This window comes from Pygoscelis adeliae, unplaced genomic scaffold, assembly GCF_000699105.1.
Source record: "Pygoscelis adeliae isolate BGI_AS28 unplaced genomic scaffold, ASM69910v1 Scaffold154, whole genome shotgun sequence".
NCBI lineage: Eukaryota > Metazoa > Chordata > Aves > Sphenisciformes > Spheniscidae > Pygoscelis > Pygoscelis adeliae.
The window spans coordinates 4935820-4954755 of NW_008825113.1; the positions used below are offsets into that span (position 1 = coordinate 4935820).

General features: G+C 39.9%; 1 protein-coding gene across 1 annotated transcript in view; it reads left to right on the plus strand.

The window, feature by feature from the left end:
* Positions 1–17598, plus strand: part of BACE2 (beta-site APP-cleaving enzyme 2) — a 26034-nt gene extending 8436 nt beyond the window's left edge. Inside the window, exons 4-9 of the mRNA XM_009328038.1 lie at positions 1477–1605; positions 2810–2944; positions 6138–6239; positions 9767–9916; positions 11096–11264; positions 17345–17598. Of these exons, the coding sequence (XP_009326313.1) occupies positions 1477–1605; positions 2810–2944; positions 6138–6239; positions 9767–9916; positions 11096–11264; positions 17345–17598 (939 nt within the window). The remainder of the gene's footprint in view (positions 1–1476; positions 1606–2809; positions 2945–6137; positions 6240–9766; positions 9917–11095; positions 11265–17344) is intronic.
* The last annotated feature ends 1338 nt before the right edge of the window (positions 17599–18936 follow it).

Sequence of the window (18936 nt, forward strand, 5' to 3'; positions counted from 1 at the left end):
TGTGTTTGCTCCAGAAAGAATAAATTGGGTTGTGATGGTACCACAGTCCCATGTGTGGACTTTAGCTTTTCTGGTGATGAAGGCTCCAATTTTAGCTCCTCTGAAATGAATAAGCTTTTACAGAGCTTGTAGTACCAGAGTATGGGAGTAAAGGCTTCTAGTATGTGTGTGGAGGGCGTGTGTTAGAGCTCTGATGATCTCCCTCAAGACTTGCCAATGGACTGATGAACTTACTTGGCAAAGCCCTTGGCAATTCATCCTAAAACATTCTCCATTCATCAAGTAAAAGTTGAGATGGAGGGCATATATGGGTAATTTCAGAACAAATATTAGCTACAGTGTTTTCCTGAACATAGAACCAAGCATATCCTGTTCTTGTGGAGGTAGGAAATTCAGGTAGAAGTTTAAATTAAAACCTAAAATTTATAGTCTAAAATTTATAACCTTATAATCTAAAACTGAAAACGTGATTGGAATACTACATAGTCATAGTTTTCAAGCTACACATAACTGTCTGAGAAATTCACAAACTGAGATATATCCCATTAGAACAAATGATTCAATACTGCCTGCCGACTCTGGAATTAAAATGCTTTATTCAAGAGTTGTGTGATCATTGTATTGACTTCTGCCGTATTTGCTGTCATACACTGTCGACAGACATACAGAGAAGAGCTGCTTCTCAAACTCTGGTTTGGGGAAATAGTGTATTCAGGGCATTTGTTTTTCCCTTCTCCCAAAGACTTAAGTGGTCTTGGCTTCTGGGGCTGCTCTGTACTTTGTGTAGTAAGAGCACTTGGCACCTCAGAAGCTTGCCAGGGTCTCTGCCTGTCATGAGATGTACCTGCACAAGAAATCTGAATTACAATGAAATTGCAGTACTCTAATAACCACAACAACAAGCATGACATGCAGTGTAGGAAAGAACCTGGTGGCCAGTAATCAGCTGAAGTGACCATGCTTGGCTATGAAGTTCTTTAAAGGAAAGAAGAGGAAATTAAGGCCGTGGAATTCAAAGTTCATTAGAATTAAACTATGTTTAAAAACTGGAAATCCTCACTTTAAAATTCTGCCTTTTAAGTGTGGGAAGGTGGGACGGGCAAGTTACATTTGACTGTTAATAACCCAAAGCCTTTTCCAAACGGAAAGCGTCAGTGAGAGTTTCTGCCTGAAAATGAAACTAGTATTTGAGTTTGAAAACTGCAGTTGAAAAATATTCTCATGCTTTAGGGATTTCTATGACAGTGGTCAAGAGTAAAAATGCTTTTAAAACCAACAGAAACAGAGAAATGGCAGATGTTGGTTTTTTGATGACTTACTATATCTAGAATTTTCATCACCTGGTTGTCAGAAATTCAATTTACTTGTGAAAAGTGGTCTTGTTTGAATGATTTGCTCATTTCTGCAAAGAAACTTTTTAATGAATACTTCTGCAATTCTTTTGGTTTTTTTGTTTTGTTTTTCAACACCTTCAAGCCTTCAAGTTCCGTGGAGACGTTCTTTGATTCTCTTGTGAGGCAGGCAAAGATCCCCAACATTTTCTCCTTGCAGATGTGTGGTGCTGGACTGCCTGTTTCTGGAAGTGGTACCAACGGAGGTAGTCTTGTGGGTATCTGTCAATCTGAGAGGGAAGATGTATCTTTGTTAATCTCTTCCCTCTTTTCTATGACTATCCTAATTCTTCCAAATTTACTGTTTAAATATATGCAATGTTTTAAAAAAATTTAAGGAAAAGTTAAGCATTTAGGCAAAACTCAAGTGTCTATTTTTATTCTCCATTCTTTTTTTTGTCTTTCAATTTTGAGTAAACTTCTGCATTTCAAGTTTAATTTTAATAAAGAAAAACATACATGTTGTGGTGTTTCCTCAGGGCAGATTCTGCTGCCTTTCTTAAACTGAGTAGTCCCTTACTCAGCTGCTAAGCTTGTTCAAACTCATCAAAATGCCACAGTAATTTTTTTTACATGATGTGAAAAGTGGGAGAAGAATCAAGGCTCTTTTCCTTTTTTTTTTTTTTTTTTTTTTTGTAGACAATTGGTCAAAGGAAATAATCTGAAGACCAGATCTTCCCCTTGTTGTTACTCTGGGAAGTCTTTCCATCAGTTTTAGTGGGACCAAGAATTGGCCTTTATTTGGATCATGAGTTGGAATGACTGTTCCTGAATTATGCTGAAATAAGCATATCAGCACAGGAGTTGATCACAAATAGTTATTTTGCTGTAAATTCACAGACTGTAAATGTTAACACACTTGAGATAGATGAAGCCCAAGAGAGAACTCACTTACGTTAGTTCAGTTCAAAATCTGATGGTCTAGGATGCTCCCAGTCAGCTTCAGCGTAAGCCTTGATGGAAGCTAATAGTGATATGGTCATATTCCATTTTGGATGTGTGTAAGAAAAAATAAATGTTCTTAAGCAGTATTAAGGGTTTTCTGATCTGGTAAAGTGCATTTATGATGTGCAAGTTTAATATTCTGTCCCATTTTTATACATTGCCTAGATTAAACCACTGAAGATATCGTTTTGATTTTAAACAGTGGAGCTTTCATAAGAGAATCAGTGTGAGCTTGTAGATGAAGATGCTGGTAATTTGGCCCAATATGGGAATTCTGTTTGACTGAACCATGATCTATTTAATGTACTGCTTTATTATTGACAAAGAACTTGTCAGTAAAATCCTTACAAATGGTGCTAAATTAAAATTTTGATGCCCTGTATATCACAATTAAATATTCCCCTTTTTTCCTTGCCCCAAAACTAAACATCTGGGATTTTAAAGCATGTGAATTCCTTTCTCCTTTCCCTTAGGTTCTGGGTGGAATTGAGCGAAGTCTGTACAAGGGTGATATTTGGTACACACCGATCAAAGAAGAGTGGTATTACCAGGTTGAAATTCTCAAACTGGAGGTCGGGGGACAGAACCTTGAATTGGACTGCAGAGAGGTATTCGCGATAATGTGTTTCTGTCTATATAAAACACAGGTTTGGTTAAGAGAAACACTTAATTGATCAGTTTTGTCTTTGCAAGCAGATGTGTATTGCAGTCTCCTCAGAGAATTAAGGCTGCACGGGAAGTTTGAAAAGAAATGAACGAGCTGTGTGAAATGCAGCATGTACATCAAGCATGCTAAAATTGCTTCAAAGAGGACTTTGAAGTCATTGACAGTATTTTTAGTAAATTGGGGACTAAACTACAATTGTCAAGTGAACAGTCCACTGAAAATAAGGCTGCTGTGGTTTGGAAGGGCTCAGCCTCTTGACTAGTTTCAGTTGTAACAAAGGTGTCTAAACACTGAAGATGACGCATTGATTCAAGGAGTAACCGTCTTTAAACAGCTACGGTTTATGGTTTTCTGTTACACAGTAAAATCAAACCAAAGGGTTTAAAAGCAATTCTGGTCAAAGAACGAGAAGGGAAGGTTTTAAGCATGTAATTCACTATGACAGTGGGCAGGTGTCATCCTGGGATGCTTCCCAAAGGATCTCATCCTATGCCACCTCCTTTTTTTTATTTTTGTAATCCACTTTCGCTCGCATCAGCCTTGCCAGTTATTATTCCTGATGGATGTTTTCTGTTTTTATTAGGAATAATGTTGTTCTATCTCTGGATCAGTCTAATGAGACTGTGTTGTTGCAGGTTTTTATTCCAAAGCCGTTTCATTTTTTTCTGGAGGACATGTGTGTATGTGTGTATTTCATTTGTTTCTTACTGTTGCTTGTTGCTATTCATGTTTTGATTTTAGTTCTATCATTTTCATGCCCTGTTTTCATTAGACATCTTAATTTTATCTTATGCTTGTTCTCTTAGTTGGAAATCATTGGGACCTGATAATTCTAAAGTTTTTATAGTTCATACAAATTACGTGAAATTCATTATAAAAATCTTACATGTGTATAAATATTATATTTCTGTACAAAATATGGAAATCATAGTGCCATATAAAATATTTAAAATGAGTCATATCATCTTTCAACTTAATAAGCAAAGCAAGGTCTATTTAAATGCCTCTTTCTATTATACTGGTAGGAAAGCAAAACTGCTGGTCCTCTAAAATAATGTGTTTGCTTTTCTTTCTTGCCTTAAAAAACAGGCAACATGTTTTTGAAGAGGAGCCCTTGTAGTAATGGTTTAATACATGCTGTTTCCAGAAAACAACTCACTTAAGAACCTAGCAGTGTTACGAAAGTTTCCTGTTATTGTCGCTCTTTTCTGAGCCAGGGTTTGCTTTCACATCGTACGTATTAGCATAGTATGCTAGTCACTGTTGCAGAAGGCATCATTCCTTTCTTGATAAAAGGATATCTTCCCGCAAAAATGTAGAGGAAGAACAGTAAAATAGAGCTAGTCTGATTAAAGTTTGGCTAGTTAGGGGCTTGCAGAGGATGCATAATTCACTGTATAGGATGATGAACTATGTGCCCTCTCTCCTCTTAGTCGTTTTCTAAGAAATGGAACATTTTTTGTAACCGTAACCAGAGACTACTCCTTTCCTTGCAAGGAAAAAGTAGTCTCCTCGCTTCAATGCTGGGAATCTGTCCAGGGTTACACTGCAGCTGTGGCCTTGAGCCTGGCAGAGCCGGGCTGAGAGAAGTACTGAGCTGCCAGCAGTGCACGCTGCATAGGGTGCACTGTTAAATATTAAGCGGGAAAAGTAAGAAGGCAAGAAGTTACTGCCCACTGCAAGTACACCATACACAGCACGAAAATCCAGGTGCTTAGTCCCTGGCTGAGTGATCCTGCTATTCCAGGCGTTTTGCATGGGTTTATGTTAGTGATTGACCCTCTTGGCTGTGCCTCCTACCTACTTTTTTTCCAAGGGTGGCTCTCCAGGATGCCGGCGATGGTGTATTTGTGGTACAAATCTCTTAAAATGGACTCTACAATGCCTTGATATTTCTCTCCACTCTTCAGAAGTATTTCTGAGTGCATAATAAATGGTTTCCTGTTTGCTTTTCTTTCAGCTCTGCTTGGCAGCCTATAGCATCTCTTCTTTCAAAAAGAAAATAACTTAAGTCAGAGTTACTTTTTTACTTTTTGGTGGGTTTTATTTTTGTCACTGCATTAAAGATATTCCATGTGACTTGATAACATCTAAACCAATGTATTTTAAATTCACTTGCTGTTTGACCTCCTCCTAAAAAGCTTATGCTATATATTACCTTGTCTTATGATTATGCCATAAACATGTCACTGTTCAGTTATATCGATCCTGCTGCCTAAGCTGGTAACAAAAGTAGTCAATGCAAACAGCTGCCACTGCTACTTGCCTTCTCCACACACACACACGCACACACACACAATTAATCATAGTTTTTAAGGAGTTAATGAAAAAAGATGTACCTTTTAAAATGTTTATTCTTTGTTTACTGTATTTGAAGTTTGTTGAAATTTCTTAATCTGAGGATTGGGGTTTTAATAATGAAGAGAAATGTTCGCTTAGTTTTTTTAGTGCAGATTTTGAGGCAGCAAGATTGAAATTTCAAGTTTCTTTGTACTTGTTTTTGTCTGTGTGTTAGTGATTTTCAGCAGTCGAGAGAGAAAGGTATGGCATTTGGCATTTGTACTCTTGAGCCAGTACCGAACATGACATGTAATGAGGCCTAATGTTCCCTGACTATTCTTAAATTAGATATGCCAGTCATTAGAAGTAGGCTGCTGTATTATGTTTAAACGAGAGTTGTTTTCATGATAGCAGAGACCTTGATCCGGAGCTTGGACATACATGTAAGCTACATCAGCGTGCTTAGCATCTGTCTGCACTGACCATGAGAGTGCTTTTGCCCAAAGCATATGGGATTTACCTCCCATGTGGATTAGCTCACACCTCTGAGAGGGGCCGGGCTTTACTTCTTTTTACAGTGGCTTGGCCATTTGCAACAGCTGTGGTGACAGGCAGTAATTTCTTGAGTGGTGTAAACTCACTCTTGCGTCTAGGCTGACCGTATCTAGGTTTTGCTCTCAGACTTCATTTGAACTCAAGCTATCAACTAGAGTGAGCTGCTCATAGGTACGACATGCAGGTTTGGGAAGACAGCTACCAAAAAGGAACAGCTTTGTTATTGTTATGAAACAGTGGAATCTGCATTACATGAACTACAGTGTGTAACGTCTCTCCTTTTTCCCCCCCCTCCCTAGTATAATGCTGATAAAGCGATAGTAGACAGTGGGACCACGCTCCTCCGTCTGCCCCAGAAAGTCTTCAGTGCCGTTGTGCAAGCAATAGCTCGCACGTCCCTGGTAAGCTAATGTCATTAAATTTGCTCAAAATGTTAAATTCCTATTAAATGATCATATGAGCCTTGAAAGGAGTGTCATCTTTGCTAGCTACTTTGTAAGTCATAGGGTTTTAACCTGAAGGGAGCAGAATCTTTCCTGGTCTACTCCTGATAATAAGTGAGAAATGACTGATAGTCTTTGATGGAAATGGAAAAAGGAAAGGAAGAGGGGAAAAGGGAAAGGGAGGAGGGAAAAGGAGGGGTCCAAGTACAGACAAGAAGTGTGTGTATGGAAATGCATCAGAAATAGTGCAGAGATGGAATATTTTGTTATAAGCATTTCAGCAACATGGACATAATTCCTTTTGCTCTGATTCAAAGTATTAAGAGTGCAAAAATCAGTCCTTTCATTCAAAACTGAGTGTTTATAATGTAGAAGAGCCTGCTACTGCAAGCAGTTCCTTTCCAAGTATAATGCTTATTGTTGTATAGAATGGATGCCATTCATTAGGATTATTCGTATCAATAAAGCTGCTTTTGACTTTCATTATTGAATTATTTATGTTCAAAAGCATCTTTCTTTGGAAATAGAGTGGGCTTTAGAAGTAGGGCATGGGGATGGTGGATTTCTCTGTGTGTAGAGAAACTGAAGCAGCATTTTCTGGTTAATAAAAACTATTCATAAATTTTGGTTAAATACAGTGAACAGCACCAAGAAGATTAAAGATGAAGAATAAATCCCAGATATTTCAATGTGAACAATTTTGATATTTTTGTCATGGATTCACAATCAGCCTGCTGTAGTCATTGCAAATCACCGGAAACACAATAACCGGACTATTGGCCGGCTGCCCAAAAGACAGAGTATTTGCCTGTACGCTGATAATTCAAGATTGAGAACCTTTTCCTACCTGACTGAGAGCAGAGATTTGGCATGAAGTGTTCTTCACTTCACTGCCTGTAGGTGTCCAGTATCTGAAATAAATGTACCAGTTATCTTATGTAGCTCAGCTTCCCTGGTTGAAAAGTTCTTCTCTTTGCAAAGCACTTAAGTATTGACTGGAACAATTTCAGCTGATGGGGGTGGAATTGAAAGAAGCCTACCCAGAGCTCTTATAATGGCACCTTGAGGATAGGGCATCCTCCTGTGAAGTGGGTCACAGCGGCCCACACCCCTCTCTGATGTTGGTCAGGACATTTGAACTAGGGCCTTCCACGTGACAAGTAAATAGTCAACTGATCGATAAGGTATTGGAGGGGAACCACTCACTCACTCTGCTTAATGGTTTTTGTTCTTCCTATTAAAAATGCATAAACTAACTCTTCTCTTTTAGGATTTCTTTTTAATCTCGAGGACCTTGCTGCTGTACCCCTTTCCCTCCACACACACCAAAAATTACTTTCACAGCTCTAAACAAAGGAGATAGTCTATTAAATAAGAAATTAGTTACAAGAGGTAAGGATCAGATTCCAGCTGTGTAGGAGCAATGTCAGGAAAATGGGTATTTTCAGCAATTGTACCATGGCATCACAACCATACTCTTAGCACTCTGTGCTTCTGGCAGGCTATGTACCACTGAAACATAAAATCATCTGCTGTACATACTTCTGTTGACCACAGGTGAACTAGGTTAACAAGTTCCTGCTCCTAGCAGCTCGTTATGGGTGTCCCAGCAAGATGTTATTGCCCACTCAGGTATGCTGGGATAACTGCATGTGAAGTGTTCCTCTATTCAGCTCCATTAAAAACCAAGGCTGTGAGCTTTACGCTCTTTAGTGGTGCAGGTTGTTTTTTAAACCTTACTTATTTGGACTGAAGTCTTTTAGGGAGCAGCTATAGATGCAGTTCGATGTTGGCAGGTCTGAAGGGCGGTGGTTTTGGCAGATGGGCAGAGATGAGCCACAGAGGGGTGGCAGCTACTACACCTCACTGAGCTGAAGTCAGAACAGCATGTCTACTCACGGCATTAATATAATGCTAAGTTAATAACTTGAAGAAAGGAAGGCTCAAATAAATCTAAAATCTTTATTTTAATAACCTTTTAGGTATCATACAGCCAAATCCCCCCAATGCATTTCTTCAGCATACAGAAATAAGGCAAAGAAATGCAATGTAATAAGCAGTCTTTCTGGGAAATGAAAGTAGGCACTTAAAATAGAGCACTTTATAGACTTGCTCTGTTCAGTCTGGGTGCTATATTGCAGTTTTTCTCAGATCACAAGCTCTGCTTTCCAAGAGAAAATGGAAAGAGAGGAGAACTATATTTTTCAGCAGGTCTGGTCTGGGACTTAGCTGTGAGGGGCAGAGCGTCCTGTCCCATGCCAAAGAGATGTACTTAAGCGTGCCTCCAGAGTTAAGGGTAAAAGCAGTCTGTTTGTGTCGGTAAGTCTCATTGTGTGTTTACGTGAGTGTACGCTTGTTGGCCCAAGAACAGAGATGAGCACCTGGAAGTATTAAGTCTCTAATACTGTGCAGCCCTAACAAACATTTCATTGGCAGGTATGTGGGGTGAACACTTGCACCTGTAAAACGCTATATAACTAATGTATGAGCTGATGTTTACAAAATCATCGATATCGCAGATAAATACAAATGAGGGGAATGGAGAGGCTGGATTCCATCTTTCTTCTTCACCCAAACAGGAGGCTTTGGCTGTGCAGTGTCAGAACAAGATATACTGCCTTGGATGTTGCTTCACGTGGGAATAAGAACCAGCACAAAGTAATGCACTCAAATAAGGAAGTTTTTTCCTCTGATCTGGCAGCAGATCAGCTTCAGGGAGCATGACCATTAGACAAGATGTTTGTCTTAGGCAAACAAGCTCTGTGGGGGATTGCTTTTTGCTTTGTTAGTGCCATGGATATATTAAGAAGTACTGTTAATCAGCCTTATTTCAAAAGCATGTCAAATTGTATTGGTAGTGAGTGGCAGGGCAGCAAAAGAGACAGAGGGACGTGTTTCTTTCCATTGACTGTAGCAGACCTTGATTCCCTTAGATGCCAGGAGATTTTGGCTTAGCCCTTGGCTTCAAAACCCCAAAGTTGAGTAAGAAGCTGTAGGTATGTGAGGAAGGGAGATGACCCCATTACATATTCATGTGGTTTGTATTTTGGTTTGTGTTTTTAAAAAGTCTGCTGCTTCAAAACGTTGGCGTTTGGTCAGAGCTGTTCAGAGAAGAGGTAGATAGGTAGTAAAAGCCCGTTAATGCTTTGCCTCTTTGTGATACCAATTGCTCAGGGAGGTCATACATGTTGATTGCAGAAGTGGAAGTAATGAGACACAAATGGGGAGGGAAGGGAGAGCTAAACGTGCTTTTGCCTCTTTCCCCTTCTTCCAAGTCATAATGGGTTATGACACACCTCCATTTGTGTGTTGGGTTTTTGCTTTGATCCTTAAAGAAAAAGATCTTTGTCAGACTTGTATTCATGCTTGAATTTCTCCATGGGAATGGAAAAAGTATTGAAGAGTGGTATGATCATTTACAAAAATCTATCAAAATGTATGTAATTTGTATGTATCACTTCTTTTTTCTTTTTTTTTTTTAATAGATACAAGAATTCTCTTCTGGTTTCTGGACTGGTTCACAGCTGGCATGCTGGGATAAAACTGAAAGACCCTGGTCCTTATTTCCTAAACTCTCCATTTACCTGAGGGATGAAAACTCCAGTAGGTCGTTTCGGATCTCTATCCTACCACAGGTCTCAACCTTCTTTGTTTATTCAGTTATGCATTTATTTTTACTGTTCTAAAGCACATGCTCTTAAAAAATAGGAGCTATTTTTAGCAGTAATAGAAAACTGGCTTATTGCGTGCAAGGGAGATCTTTTTAAATGAAATTTTAAAAATCAAATTTTAAATAGGGAAAATAACAAACTTGTCAAACCTAAAACCAAAAAAGAAAAAAACAGTTTCCTTCTGAGTGCAGTCCATGTAGTTGGGAATGATTTTTTCAAATTGTCAGGAAAAATAGGCAAGGGTGGGTTTTTTTTGTTTTCATGAGCTTTAGCCACATTAGATGTCAATACAGAATGTCACTGCTCATTTTGATCATCTTATTTTGGGAAGGAAATTGATTTGGTTTTTGTGGCATTCTGAGTTGGAGCACTTCTTCTGAGTATGACAGTCTTGGCAATGAGCCTATGTGATCTCTTCACCAGTTTCTGTAACTTGGTTGGTTTATCTTTTATTAATATTCCATCCCAGCTTTTAGAATATAATGTGCCACTTTTATTTTTCCTCTCTGGCTTCCTCTCCCAGTATAGGTTGCAATACAGGCTAGTATCCTCTAACATTATTAATACAGTCTTTTACCTCAGGGGATGGTCAGGAGCAAAGGGAAGAATGAACCTATTAAGTACATTTTAACTTGAAATGTAGTAAAGCCTTATGATAAGCTTTTTCTGTATTGATCATGTAGCTTGGCAATCTCTCATCTTCCCTGAGGAGACAAGGCGTAAAATGTGACTTGAATCTAGAGCCTTGAAGCTGACACTGAATGCTCTCTGAATCAATTCCATCCTGATAATTTTTTAAATACTAAAAATTATTCTCTAATTTGAGTTCATAGCTCAAGTTCTTTCTCAGCTATCCTTCTCTTATGGAAAATACAATGAAAAGTGGCTCTCATGAATTTGCTGTTGACCTTCACATAATGACTGACTGTGTTCAAATTTAAGCTTAGAATCCAAGAGCTTTACCTCTTACCTGCATGTAAGCTTTGACCAGTTTTAAATCATGTACAGAAATCTGTTTGTCCCTATTTATTCTCTATTCCCAGTGGAGTTTGAGTGCTTGAATACAAAAATTAAAAGGTCTGAACTTCTAAGTACTGTGTGGTGTTGCTTCTTACACTCTGGCTTTTTTTATTTTTTTAATAGCTTTATATTCAACCCATCCTTGGAATAGGAGAGAATTTACAGTGCTACCGATTCGGCATCTCTTCCTCCACGAATGCTCTAGTCATTGGTGCTACAGTCATGGAAGGCTTCTATGTAATATTTGACAGAGCCCAAAGGAGAGTGGGCTTTGCAGTGAGTCCGTGTGCAGGTAAGAGAAATATTGTTCAGGACTTGGTGAGTGAAGAAACACCTGCTCTCTCAGAGAAACACCTTTGCCATTTATCTGATGGGGAAAAGCATGGTTTCTCATGAAGTGCAAAGGGTATATTTTTGAGCAATCCCAAGCTATTCAGATTTCAAGGGGAGAAGAAAAAAAAAAAGCTGTATCGGACGCAACAGTCTTCTAGCATGAAGTAAATCAGCCTCAGCTCTGGGTATCTCAGCTGCATTCTTCCCTCTAAGAGAAGATCTTCCCGAGACATCTCTCTGTGTGTGCCGTTTCCCCAACAGTTACATGAGACGAGTCCCTGTTTTTAATGCAGCTTCATTTCTGTGTAGTTCCTGTTCTAATTTGTGGATAAATGGATTCTTCAATTAACTTCTGCGATGTGCAGTGAAGTACCTTATTCGCGCTTTTCTCTTAATGTAAATTGTGCCTTTTCAGCTTCTCAGAAATATTCAAAGAAAGAGCCAAGATGAAAATGGGACTCAAATTAAGACTTGTGGTGTTTGTGTTGATTCAAAACAAATAGTTTTCTCAGTATAAGTAGAAAGCCATTAATGTTTTAATTAGCTGCTGAGGAAATGTGAAAAAGCTCATAATTTTTGGCTGATTTTACAGTGCCAGTTAACTTTCTTGCTTTTTCATGATTTCTCTTGTCTCACCAAGAGTAGCTAAAAACAAAAGTTTTGGGGTTTTCTCCCCTTGTTGTTGAGACATGGCTTTGGTACCGCAAGAACATACAAGTGGGAGAGGAGGGAAAAGACGTGCACCCATATCGTATGCAAGTCTCTGTCCCAAACAGAAGTGGTCTGCGCCCTGAAAAACATTGTATCATCTGAGATGTGCATGAGAAAAGGACTACGACTGACAGTGCTTCTTTAATCCCCAGTATTTATGTTAGAGAGGGTAAGGGCAGTAAGTACTTGAGTGCTTAATGCAACCACGTAATTGAGGGGGGAAAAAAGAGAGATACTAGGTAGCTGAGCTGTAGCTCCAGGGCATTTTAAAAGCTTTTTTTTTTTGTTTTAATCTCTCCATTGTTAATGGGTTCAAAATTGTCATCTTTGAGCTTGCTACGAAAGAAAGTCTGGATATTGATGTGGGTTGCTTAACGAAGACCTCTATGAGGTACCATGCAGTGATGAAAGTCGCATTTTAAATGCATCTGGAAGGAGAGTGTAACTAGACAAATACTGAAGACCAGGTTTTCCTGTCTTTCATTCTTCCTTGTGCTTCCTGACTGCAATTTTAGCAAGCGTAGAGCTGCCTCCTGTCCCTGACACGCTGCAGACATTAATGGAGAGGGGAGGGGGCATTTTGACAGAACATATTGACCGACATGTGGTCAGCAGGGGATGCGAGCCAGGTGGTGTTCATAAGAACTGCTTTGACAGCACATCTTTGTTGAGAAAAAGAATCAGGGAACCATAATAACACCTTAATGTTAATATTGCTACATAGAAGCATAGAGTTTGGCCACTTCATGTAGTTCTGCCAACCTCATCTAGAGAGGAAGAACTAAGCTTGCTGAATAGAAGTGAAATCTGAATTTACATGAGCTTGGACACATGATGATACCCAGCTGGTGCTAGAAGGCATTTCGTCCTTGTTTCTTTGTCCACGTTTCATGCACGTGTCTAACCCAGCATCACAGGACTTAGCTTCTTGAAAAATCAGATGACACAAGCCACTGACTGAGACAAGATACACTGATTTGTCAGACTCCACTCACACGGGGCAGATGACATTTTGCTGGATGTGCCAGTTATTCCGGATTCACTTCTTCACAGCTTGTGGTTTCCATATTTAACACTACTTTCGTCAGAAAACCACAACTGTGAGTGGTTAGCAGTCAGTGCAGTGTGAGGGATTAAGCTGCCTAACTGGCGTCCTGTGGAGGCCAGCCATGTCCTCCATAGCAACTATATTAATGTAATTTATTTGGAGCTTTTTAGTCTGTTCGTGGGCATAAATTAAATTGAATTACTGGTGGCATAAATCTTCAGAAATAGAGAAATATAAAAGACCATTTGGTGTGGCTTTGCAATGACCTATGCTTTCTTGTTTACAATAGAGTGTTAACACTAAATTTAAGCCCATGTTTTTATAAGATGTTAAATGGGTATGTGCTGAATACAAAAATGAGGGGAACAGGACTAAAAGCTTTACCTTCATTGAACTCCCAAGTCTCTAACCGAGACTTGGCCAGAGATGAGAACTGGCTTATCTCACAATACTCCTTGCACCATTTTCATTCTCCAGGATGTACCAAGAGTGAGGAGAGTTAGATAGATGGCTGCAGGAAGCTATTCCATTGTAGCAGGAAAAGAAATTTACTTTTTCCTCAATATGTGAAACCTTTTAAGACTTATTCTGCCTGTTACTAATTTCAAATTGTTTCAAGTTGCCTGTTGATAATTTCAGGGATAACCTACTGTTTACAAGATGACAAGGAAAGGTTTTGGATCAGGTCCCTTCTTGAGACAAGATGTTCAGATCAACTAATTAATATTAGTGAAGCAACATAACAGTACCTCATCATCAAGCAGAATTAGACCCCTACTATTTTTGTAGTAAGTGAGAAGATCATAGGAGCAAGACTTGGGTATTTTTTAGGGAAGAAATGCACCAAGCATGGTAATCATAAATGATTTCTACACTAAACTGTGATGAGACAGAATGCATCCAAATTTGCGGGCACTAAACTCGGGAGAATGGATGGCATGATGAATAGCAGAGCTTCAGTCCAGAAGGACCTTGGTAACCTGGAGGACTGGGTATCAGAAACCTCAAGAGTTTCAGTGAACAGAAGTGCAAATTTCTGCACCTCGAGCAGAAAACCACCATGCATGGGTATAATCTGGGAAGGGACTGGCTGAATAGCAGCCCTGTGGAAAAAGAACTGGGGATTATGGTGGGCCCTAAATTGAATATAAGCCAAGGGTGAGTGGAAGTGAAACTACATAACAAAGGGCAATGTCCACCAGTTACATTCAGGAAGGTTCAAGTTGGACATGAGGAATTTCTTCTTCACTTGGGGGGTGGTACAGCATGGAAACAGGCTGGCCAGAGGGATCATGGGGTCTCCATCCTCAGGGTTTTACAAGACCTGGCTGGAAAAAGCTGCAGCTGACCTGATCTATTAATGGTGACGGTCCTGCTCTGAGTAGGAGGCTGGACTAGGTGACTTCCAGGGGCCCCTTCCAAGCAGCACTTTACCATTTTATGATAATTTGATCTAACTTCAGGTTTGCTTCCTTTCCAAACCACCCAAGATGGTGAGTGAGTGAGAGTGAGCGTGTTGGAGTTCTACACAAATGTTATAAAATAGCATTTTTCCAGAGGTGTTATTTTTGTCCTGTAATTATCAATAATGAAGAAAATCTCATTTATTCAAGGTTGAGAATTTATTGTAGGTAGCTACCACCAGATGTTCTAAAAAAAAAAAAAAAAAAACCAAAATATCCTAATTCAGCTAATGTTTTATATGCTAAGTATGTGTGACTGTTAGTTTATGTTAAGGGCTTGTTTGAACAATTTAGGCAAATATCCTCTCTTTTGATTTCCTCTCCATTTCTGTGGGGATGGAAGAGGATGAGGGAAAACTTTTCTTTTTGGAGAGAAGAAAGCAGAGGCTGTGCTGCTATCAAGCATTCTCAAAATGTAATTTAAAATGTCAGCCACTATGGCAACAGTTTTGTATTGCCTTTTTTTAATAAGAGCAATTACTGTATTCAAGCCAAATAATGAGTAATTAGGGACTGTTTATTTTCAAAGCTCTCTCCAAGGTGGAAAATTGTGCTGCTTTCTCCACCCACCCCACCCTCCCCACTTCTTCAAAATACTAAATTCCTAAGTAGTAATACTTATGCCTTGCATTTCACATTAGTATCAAATGTGGTTTAGTTTGGTTTTGCTGCAGGACTTCATAGAGACAGATGAAATGGTGTGAGGGGATGAGACATCCAGCAGAAACAATTGCGTGGTAGACAAAGTGCAATACCGGGACTCTAAACAAAATGGATTTCTGCCGCAGACTTTCTAGGTAGTCTTTTACAAGTCTGTCCACTACTGTGCAGCTCCCTTACCATATCTATGTAACAGAAGAGTCTTGGCAAAGGTATGCTGACGATATAGGGTGCATGGGCCAGTTTATTACCATCTGATGAGCTGAGAGAGTACGTGTTAGGTATTCACCAGTGTTAGGGTGCCTGTGGGCGCAGGCTCAGGTTTCCCCCAGTCTAACAGCGTATTGCTCCTAAAGGAGTCTTCCTACACTTGCAGCTGGAGAAGGGGTTGGTTCAGTTGAGTGATCCTACAGAAAATTCCTCGTTTGGGCATTTTGTTTGTTATGACAGCTTGGTTTTCCATCAGATCAGTGAGTTGCCCTGACTCTCCTTGCAGCCTACCGGTCACTAGCACCAATAGAAAAGAGGCAGCGAGGGACAGGAGTGAGGGCGAGCAGGACTGTCTCTTTCAGCAGCAGCCCGTGATTAAGTTGAATTAAGTCTATTGAGACTTAAACCTTAAAATAATATGAAGTGTTGGGAGGCCAGCGACTGAATACCAACTAAAATCTCTCCCAGTAAATTGCAGATAAAGCAGCCCACCTATTCTGCATTTGTTTCTCCACAAAGAACCTTAAAGGCCACCTTCCTGCCTTTCCAAAACCCAGGCTCCTCTGTTCCTTCCAAAGGGTATTTTATGCTCATTTCTTTAAATGTGCTTTCAGGAGTCGCGTCTAAGATATGTGTAAATAACAGATACTGTTTTCAGTAGGCAGGATCATTTACAATTTGGCAAGAGTGTGTCTGGGTATAAAATAAACAAGAAATTAAGCAGGAAGGTTAAAACTGAGGCCTTTATAAGAAATACACAAATGTGTCTTGAAGTATCTGACTAAAGAAGTGAATTACAGCTGTTTGGGAGACTTGTTAAAATGCACAGACAGCACTAACTGCAGGCTCCTAGTTGCCCCAAGCAAGCTCTAAGGTATCCGTCCTTCCCCAGCCACACACCTGAAGGTACAAAATGCTCTGAATATTTTGTTGCCCTAGGCAACTCACTTGCTCTGCCTTTACAATACGCGTAGCCCTGTCCACAACTTGGGAACTTTGCTGCACTTGCCACGGTTACTGTGACAACCATGGGCAGCATAACCCTTTTTAGCAAATACTGCTTTAACAAGTAGGGTTTTGTGATGGTAATGAAACAAATCACACAGTCTGTGATGTTACGGAGATGGATGGCTGTTCGAAAACGGAGCTGCCAAGGCACCCCTTCATGTTTCTTGCCTTAGCTTTGTCATCTCCATTTTTCAAGCCGCTTGGTTAGCGTCTCCCTCCCTGCCCAACAGCACTGTTCCTTCATGTTCCAGCTCCTCACTCCTGACATTGACCTTCCTCTCCACCGTTTCCCTTTTCTGCACAGCTGTCACACAGCTCTCCTGCCTCACCTCCTCTTCCTTCTGAATTTTCACCTCCACTCACAAGGGTATCTGTGCTGCTTCCCACCCTGCACCTTGTGTTCAGGATACAGTCCTTTAAGGTATCTATGAAGCTAATGATCCTGCATGCTGCTCCCTAAGACCCTGGAAGATAGCAAACACAGAAGATGTAAGAATCATCTGAGGTACTCTTCCAGCTGTTGTGAATGCCAGAAACAAACAAAAACTGCCCAGGCCCTGACCTACTCCAGTGTAGGTGTTGTAGGATTTTTAAGCTTTGTTAAACTGACATTTCTGAAAGGTTAGTCCAGAGAGAAAAGGTGATCCAGTGGCTTGGGCTTTAATTGGGGTTGTGGGAAACCTGATTTAAATGTCTGCTCTCTTGTTGACAGCCTGTGTAGATGTGGGAGTATCATGGTCTCCTTATGCTTCCGATTCCCATTTTATAAACACGGAATACTGGTATTTTTATTGCGATGAGAAATACAATAAAACATGAGTATGCTGAGAGGTATGATGATGGAGAAAAAGGGATTATAGGTATTTAAGCTAGATCTTTTGTTATTTGCTTTTAAATGGTGTCTATAGACTTAATGTTTTTCTTTCTGTAATTTCTCAGAAGTTGATGGCTCTCCAGTATCTGAGATTGAAGGCCCTTTCACAACAGCAGATGTTGCAAGCAACTGTGTTTCTAGCGTTTCTTTCCATGAACCAGTGTTGTGGATTGCCTCCTATGCTCTCATGAGCCTGTGTGGAATTATCCTCCTTGTACTGATCATCCTGCTGCTTATTCCACCACGGTGTCAGCATCGCTACACTGACAATGACGTGGTCAATGACGAATCCTCCTTAGTGCGTCATCGATGGAAATGAGAAACTTGGTCGTGAAACCCGGGACTTAAACAGAATGAAGAACAAAGTACTTTGCCAAGGGGAAGAAGCCAATGCCTCAGTCCTTTCTACGTTCATTACAAATTGCTGTTGAAATCCCGCCAAATACCCTGCATCATAACTTTTTAAGCTTTATTTTCTAACACTGATTCTGAACCAAAGCACTGTTAACCACCTCTTAAGTGCTACGGTACTGGATTTGCTACTGCAGTACGATGAGCCTTTATGCTCTCAATAGTACCTTCTTTTTTTTAAAAAAAAAAGAAAAAAAAAAAGGAAAAAAAACCCACACCATGATGTTCTTCCACTGTCTGAACAAAATTGACCATCCCTCTTTCACAAAAAAAGGAGCTGTCAGTATTTTCTAACTAATCAAGCCCTGACTGTAGAAAAAGAGGAAAAAAACTTTAATAATCTTTCTTATTAATTGCATTAAATGAATACTGCTTTCTGTTTACATCAATTCATTTTGAAACTGTGCTTTTGGTGCGGGGGAGGGAGAAAGGTCAGACTTAAGCAGCAGAGAAAAGCAAGTGAGGTCAAGAAGAAATGTTGGTTAGTGGGGTTTTTTTCCCTCAAGATGACTGCTGCCACTTGAGAGGGTCGCCCTTCCTGAGTGTCATTACAAAATCGTTTGAGGAGGTGAAAACTGGGAAACAAACTTGTTCAGCCTTAGTGTAAAACAAGACTACCTCTCTTAATTTACAAGGATGCTACCACTGGTAAACGTGTGGCTTAGAACTGGTCTTGAAGCACAAGATGCTCCATACAACCAAATGCAAGTCCTTAGCTTCGAAGTAGTGGATTTTATAAAAATTAATACTTCATGACTTTCCACTTTGGTGCGCAAAAAAAGCCTTTCAGTTTTCCCCCTAATGTGGGGGGGATTGTGGGGTTTGTTGGGTTTTTTTGAGTTGAGGATGACTGATATTTAGAAAAGGCTGGTCTGCATGTGTATGGACAGATGATAAAGCTAAGGTCTGTGTTCTGCCATCTCTTTTGGTATTCCTAGTGAGCATGTAACAAGAAGAAAACAACAAAATGAGAAAGACAACCCTTTTTTTTGGCTCAGCAACCTAGAATTTCAAGGGAAAAGTATCTGTCTTGATGGACAGACTGTGAAGTGAAAGTCTTAATGCTGGCTTGTTTTTCAACTTGAACAGCAGTTGGAGGTGTTTAGTTTAGCTTCACTGGTGTGTTAATCGAATGAAAAGTGTGTGTACTGACCACCTGAAAACCAACATGTGGTAAGACTGAAAACAATAGCGGGAGAGAGCAGGGAAGAATATATTTGGCCAGACCTCCATTGTGCAAGTGTAG